The sequence below is a fragment of the Amyelois transitella genome, chromosome 29, assembly GCF_032362555.1.
Source record: "Amyelois transitella isolate CPQ chromosome 29, ilAmyTran1.1, whole genome shotgun sequence".
NCBI classification, from domain to species: domain Eukaryota; kingdom Metazoa; phylum Arthropoda; class Insecta; order Lepidoptera; family Pyralidae; genus Amyelois; species Amyelois transitella.
In genome coordinates this window covers 5,172,261-5,179,629 of record NC_083532.1, presented here as the reverse complement: position 1 = coordinate 5,179,629, position 7,369 = coordinate 5,172,261, and the positions used below count along the sequence as shown (strand labels likewise).

The window sequence follows — 7,369 nt, the reverse complement described above, 5'->3', positions numbered from 1 at the left end:
AATTGACTTTGACATTGCTTGAATTCTGTTGATGGTGTAGTGAATTAATATCGAAAATCGCCTGTCGTGATCCGTGAACTTTTTTTCAATTTGTTTACTTATTTATTTTGTTATAATAAATTGGTATGATTGTGATTAGCTAATACAATGAAAGATGGAATTAAAAAGTAACCAAAGCAGCACATATTTACTAGCAGTTATGTGTAAATATTAAAAGTGTTGTAAATTATTTCTTGCCCACACAACCACGTCTTGCAACTACGATATTTCTGTTTCTTTATGGACAAAACGAATGAAAATGGCAGAACCTGTGAAACCGTTCGCGTGTTCGATGCCCGACTGCGGTATGACGTTCACCAATGAAGATCATTTACATGTACACATGAAAAAACATGACATGGTGTTACAGTTTGGTATGGAACAAAAAGCCGCATTTGTGGGTAAGATAAATTAGTATATACCTACCTTAAATTTTTTATTAATACTAAAGATATGTCAGAACCCTCCTTCATACAAGTCAGCCCAAAGAATGGGGTATATTGTACAAACAAGATATCAATTTTTAACTTAAAAACTAAAAATGTATAAACAAACAACAACAACAAACAATAACAATTCTCTGCTCTCTGGCTCTATTTATTCTGTAGGCATAACATACATAATACATAAAATCACATCTCCCTTGCGGGGTAGGCAGATCCAACAGTCTTGAAAAGACTGAAAAGCCACTTTTAGCTGTTTGGAGTTTTCAAAATAGTGACAGGTTGCTAGCCCATTGCCTAAAAGAAGAATCCCAAGTTTATAAGCCTATCCCTTAGTCGCCTTTTACGACATCCATGGGAACTAGATGGACTGGTCTTATTCTTTTTTTTATTGGTGCTGAGAGCCACACAGCAGGCATAAAATTAAAAAAAAATTGTACTTAGACAAACAAGGCAGCATTCTCAAACATTAATGTGTCCAACTCAAAAACTTTCTACAGGACAAAAAAGTTTGTGAGTTATACTATGTCCAACCATTTATTTTAATTCTGACAGCTCCTTAGAGTTGTATTATTAAGTTACATACATACATACATAAAATCACGCCTCTTTCCTGGAGGGGTAGGCAGAGACTACCTCTTTCCACTTGCCACGATCCCTGCATACTTCCTTTGCTTCATCCACATTCATAACTCTCTTCATGCAAGCTCGGCGGTTTCGAGTACTTTTGACCTGACCCTTTACCAGGACATATTATTAAGTTACCCATTAGATTTATAACAACAATTGATTTAAAATCCTTAGAACATTTTATTGATTTTAAAATTATATACTTTTTGTTTTACACATTTTTTTTCATAAAAAGTAGTATTAATAACCATTAATTGCAAAACTTTTATTAATTTTAGTTTCAATGTTTGTTACATAGGTAAAATTTTACATTGCAGACATATTTAAAAATGTACTTTAACATAACTTAAAACATTTATATAGGTAATTTATGTAAGTTTATTATTTGGTATTTACATATGAATTTTATTTATGTATTTGTTTATGTACTTGATTACTTGATTAATTCTAATTCAGTAATAACAGCACATACATACATTCATATAATTACGTCTTAATCCCCTACGCGGTAAACAGAGCCAACAGTATCGAAAATAATGATATAATTTAATAATAATTTCTTTATTTCTGTACCAACTTAGACCAGACATTTTTGTGACCGAGATCTGCTTTTAAGTAAGGAATTGCCTGTGTTAGGAGATGTAAAGATGTATGTCTATAAATAGTTGTGTGAGTGGAGTACACGCCTGTCACCCTTTCCATCATGTCTCCTATCTCGGGTCTGCTGGAAGAAATTTCTTTTGTAATAAGCAGAACCTTTGTAATTTTGTTTCTTGTGTTTATCATTCTCAATGTTATCTAGGTACATAAATTAGAAAATTAATAAATTATACATCTCTTTATTAAAAATGTGGATAAAATAAAATCAACAAAATATGTACTCACAACTTTAAAAAGATAAAAATAATCAAATTACTCACTTTGTCGACTCGTCGTTCGAAATACGCGCGAAATTTCCTGAAATCCCATACTTCTTGTTTTTGAATCTGATAATTTATTTAAAACTAGCTATGCCCGCGACTTCGTCCGCGTGGAATAGTTATTTTGGGCATCATTGAAGCCCTCAAGGATGAATAATTTTCCCCATTTTTTTTTCCATTTCCCATTATAGTTGCAGCGTGATGTTATATAGCCTAAAGCCTTCCTCGATAAATGGTCTATTCAACACAAAAGGCATCTTTCAATTCGAACCAGTAGTTCTTGAGATTAGCGCATTCAAACAAACAAACTCTTCAGCTTTATAATATAAGTACTTATAGATAATACCTAGTTAAAATTAAGGTAAAATTTTATACCCCCTAATTTTTTCTAATTATTTTACAGAGTATTAAATTCTGACTCCTCTCAATATGCAACGCAATTAATTTATTATGAGTAAAATTGCAATTTATATATTATGAGTAAAATTGCAATTTATTATTTATTATGAGTATAATTTCCTTTGCAGCCGATCAAACACCAACCCCAACGCGTTTCATCAGGAACTGCGAGGAAGTTGGTCTCTTCCTCGACCTGCCCAATGATAACCCCTTTGAGGAGGGCTTCAAGAGAGCTATGGAGACCGCCAAGTTAGTGTTCAAACCCATTCATTTTTCAGTCTGTCGAGGGGAAGGCTAATAAACTTGGGATTCTTCTTTAATGCGATGGGCTTGCATACTTACGTACATACAATGATGTCTATATCCCTTGCGGGGTAGACAGAACCAACCATTTAAAGTATTTTAGGGGTTGATTTTTGAGAAAAAAGAATCTTATGTTAAACCATGGGTTTTTAACTATACCAAATATCAATTGAATTGCCCCAGCGGTTTAGCTGTGAAAGCGGAACAGACAGACAGACTTTCGCATATATAATATTAGTAAGGGATTATTATTTATTTTATGAGATACAAACATACATACATATGGTCACGTCTATGTACCTTGCGGGGTAGACAGAGCTAACAGTCTTGAAAAGACTGAATGGCCACATTCAGCTATTTGGCTTAATGATAGAATTGAGACTCAAATAGTGACAGGTTGCCAGCCCATCGCCCAAAAAGAATCCCAAGTTTGTAAGCCTATGACTTAGTCGCCTTTTACGACATCCATGGGAAAGACATGTAGTGGTCCTATTCTTTTTGTATTGGTGCAGGGAACCGCACTTTTTATGAGATATTTTAGAAATAGAATTGTTTCTATTTTCAGACACGGCCTCTCGTCCATGGAGCACCCGTCACAGAGCACAGAAGACCTGCACACACCGCAGATGGTGTTCCCGGCCATCGACCAGGCGGACTCGGCTCTGTTTACCTCCAACAATCAGAGGAATATCACTATTAGCAGGTAAGTTAAGAATTAGTTTTGGTAAAAGGTCAGGTCAAAAGTACCCGAAACCACCGAGCTTGCATTAAGAGAGTTATGAATGTGGATGAAGCGAAGGAAGTATGCAGAGTTCGTGGCAAGTGGAAAGAGGTAGTCTCTGCCTACCCCTCCGGGAAAGAGGCGTGATTTTATGTATGTATATTGTATATACATAATATAGGAATTTTATGTCGGTGATCGAATGATTAAGGTAGTTGACTAAAATACGCAAGTAATGGTAATTTGGTGGGTTTTTTATTTTATTAATTTTTATGATTTTTCTGACGTCCATTGAGCACCGCTCGGTCACCCACGTACTGTAATAAAATACTATAAAATATGGAATTTGTCTTCATCCATTTTTTTCATCTTTGTGCATACAAAGATAAAAAATATATTTTTGTTATTATGTGTTAATAAATATATATTCAATGTACAGATTTTTTTAATAACATTTTTATTAAATTATTGAAGAATTCTTCCGTAGGTCGTCAAGCGATGAGTCAGGCGCCATAAAGGAATACGAAACGACTACTATATCAAAACTGACCAATCAAGTAACGACAATAAGTAGGCGAGTCGAGAAACACGACACAGACAAACACACAGACGAGACCACCAAACAAATAGACAAAGATATATCAGAAACTATTTACACTAACAACGTTATAAAAATTAGAAAAGATAATTTAGTTAACGTTGAATGTAGTATAAGTGGTCATAATAATATAATAACATATACAGATTCGGTAACAAAAGATGTTAATATACCTGTTCCGCCTATTATGAGTCAGAAATCTATAGACAACGTTGTTGAAAGTTTAACATCCGATTTGTGTAATGATGACACGAAATTGATGAAATCTAAAAACGAAACAGACGAATACATGGTGACGATAACATTGCCGGGCGGCAAGAAAATCAATATGAAATCTGTCGATGAGAAACCCAAGTCTGACGGTGAGAAACCGAAGTCTGTCGATGAGAAACCGAAGTCTGTCGATAGAAATGTCAAAGAGAAATTGAAGAGCGTTATAACCAGCAAGGCTCAGACGTTGCCAGTCATACAGAGTATAGGTACGCTTATACCGGTAACAATATTGCCCGCTTTGAATAAAATGCCAATTATGCCATTGACTAGTAACGTTATTGGTAACGTTATTGAAGAACGTAAGACTGTTAAAAGAAGAGTTTGCAAGAGTGACGTGGGTGGAGAGTCTTCGGCGACAGTTGTTAAGAAAGACAGAAATAAAGTGACAAGGGAACACTTGAATTCGAGGGTCGCCGCTTCCAGAAGATACAGGTGAGAACTTGACGTTGTTATCCTTGACGGGGCGGACAGAGTCAGTGATCTCGAAAAGACTGAATGGCCACGTTCAGCTATTTGGCTTAACGATAGAATTGAGATTCAACTAGTGACAGGTTGCTAGCCCATCGCCTAAAAAAGAATCCCAAGTTTGTAAGCTTGTTTGTAATTTTTTTTATAATGTTGTGTTTAATTCTGTATTTTGTGTCTGTAGCAACTGAATAAACGTGTTTATCTATCTATCTATCTATCCAGAGTCCGTTTGAAGGAGACAATGAACCAGCAAGTTGCGGAGATTGCGCGCCTCAGAGAGGCGAACAAACAGCTGGCGGCCGAGTTGGCCGCTGTCAAGAGCGAGTTTATGGAACATGTGCGGACATGTTCCGCCGCCGGAGTAGGAACAACATTGGCGGGAATGTGTATGTGTTTTTGTATTTTTTTTTTTTTTAGCGTCACTTACTTATACATATATGTGCATAGAATGTGCCATGTGGTTGCCGGCGCGGATAGTAGAAAAAAAAAATAGGAATGAGACCACTCATCTGTTTGACATGGATGTCGTAAAAAGCGATTAAGGGATGGGCTTTCAAGCTTAGGATTCTTTAATTAGGCGATGGGCTAGCAACCTGTCACTATTTGAATCTCAAATCTATCATTAAGCCAAACAGCTGAACGTGGCCTACCAGTCTGTTCAAGACTGTCGGCTCTGTCTACCCCACAAGGGATATAGACGTGACCATAAGTATGTATGTATATTATTAAAATTTGTGACGCTTCACACTCGCGCTATTTCACCCCCCGGGAGCCCTATATCGAGATTTAGTGGTCGTATTCTTTTTTGTATAGGTGCCGGGAACCACACGGCACGATTTTTAAAATATGTACATGTATATTTTGTTTTTTTTGTTCACAGGGATACCTCAAGAGAAAACTAAAGACATTCCAGATAATACTTAGTTTTAAAGATTTAGTTTGTATAGATATTCTCAAGTCAATTGACCTCTCACTAAGCATAGTTTTAAAATACCAGTCCTATATCAAATCAATCAATCAAATCAAATCAAATATTTTTATTTCCTCTCAAATATCAAGAAGTATATACATAACATAGGTAAGAACATGAGAGACTGTAATAATAATATAATATTAATGACAACTGACTATTTTAAACTGTAAAAAAAACATTCTCGAATTTTATTAATTCCTAATTGTAATAAATTCATGACTTTTTCCCGCAGCGTCGCTCGCGTTATAGTTGTAATAATTCTCTTGGGAATTTTGGGACGTCACTAACACCTTTTTCCCGGAGGAGTAGGCAGAGACTTCATCTTACCTTGCTACGATGCCTGCCTACTTCTTTCTCTTCGTCCACATTCATAATTCTCTTCATGCTAGCTCGGCGGTTTCGGGGAAGTTTGGGACATCCCTAAATTTTTTCGCTAATAATATTGAGCAAAATAAAAATTTGTTGCAAATAAGTATGTGAAAAATGTAGATTAAATATTTAAAAATAATTTATTGTATGCATGTATACTGTAGGTGTGCCTTTTTGTAATAAATAAATATTAGGTCCTTTTCATGTGAAATTGGCGTTTTGTTGTACTGGCCACTTCATTCATTTATTTCATTATCACGTCTATATCCCTTGCGGGGTAGACAGAGCCAGCAGTCTTGAAAAAGTGACAGGCCACGCTCACGGCGCACGCCGGAGGGCCCGGGTTCGAATCCCGGCCAGGGCATGATGAGAAAAGAACTTTTTCTGATTGGCCTGGGTTTGGAATGTTTATCTATATAAGTATTTACTACAAAATATAGTATCTCGTAACACAAGTCTCGAACTTACTTCGAGGCTAATTCGGTCTGTGTAATTTGTCCAGTTTGTATTTTTTTTAAACAGATAAGCGAGCAGAGACGCCGGGTAATATATAAATTTTAAATTAATAAGGCAATATTAAACAAAAATAACGTAAAATGATTAAATAAGACTGATTTTTATTTTTAAATATGATTTGTAAGCTGTAAAAGTATTATGTAAGTAATTGAAATATATTTGTTAAAGTATTTTTAATGAAAATATAAAAATGTTTGACATAAATATGTTTTATTTTTTATTCTCTACCATAACCATCTATGAAGGATGTCTGGTAAATCGCGTTTCATATTTAAGGTATTAGTTAATCATAAACACGTTCAACTTTACAGAATATGAACCCAAGAAGTGCCGTGTTGTTCCCGGCACCAATACAAAAAAGAATAGGACCACTCCATCTTTTTCCCAGGGATGTCGTAAAAGGCGACTAAGGGATAGGCTTACAAACTTGGGATTCTTTTTTCTTTTTCGTTCAGCTGTTTGGTTTAGTGATGGAATTGAGATTCAAATAGTGACAGGTTGCTAGCCCATCGCCTAAAAAGAGAATCCCAAGTTTATAAGCATATCCCTTAGACGGCTTTTACGACATCCATGAGAAAGAGATGGAGTCCTCCTATCGCCTGATCCCAAGTCTATAAGCCTTATTCGCCTTTTACGACGTTCACGGGAAAGAGGGAGTGGTCCTGTTCCAAGTGCCGTGACCCTCGGCACACGGTTTTCATATACGGTTGACGGCCT

General features: G+C 35.8%; 1 protein-coding gene across 1 annotated transcript; it reads left to right on the top strand.

The window, feature by feature from the left end:
* Positions 1-36: 36 nt before the first annotated feature.
* On the top strand, positions 37-6,741 carry LOC106131762 (uncharacterized). The gene is made up of 6 exons (XM_013330957.2): positions 37-440; positions 2,560-2,680; positions 3,300-3,437; positions 3,943-4,758; positions 5,017-5,180; positions 5,675-6,741. Exons 1-6 carry the CDS (start codon positions 293-295, stop codon positions 5,716-5,718), a joined length of 1,431 nt encoding a protein of 476 aa, XP_013186411.2. The 5' UTR covers positions 37-292; the 3' UTR covers positions 5,719-6,741.
* The last annotated feature ends 628 nt before the right edge of the window (positions 6,742-7,369 follow it).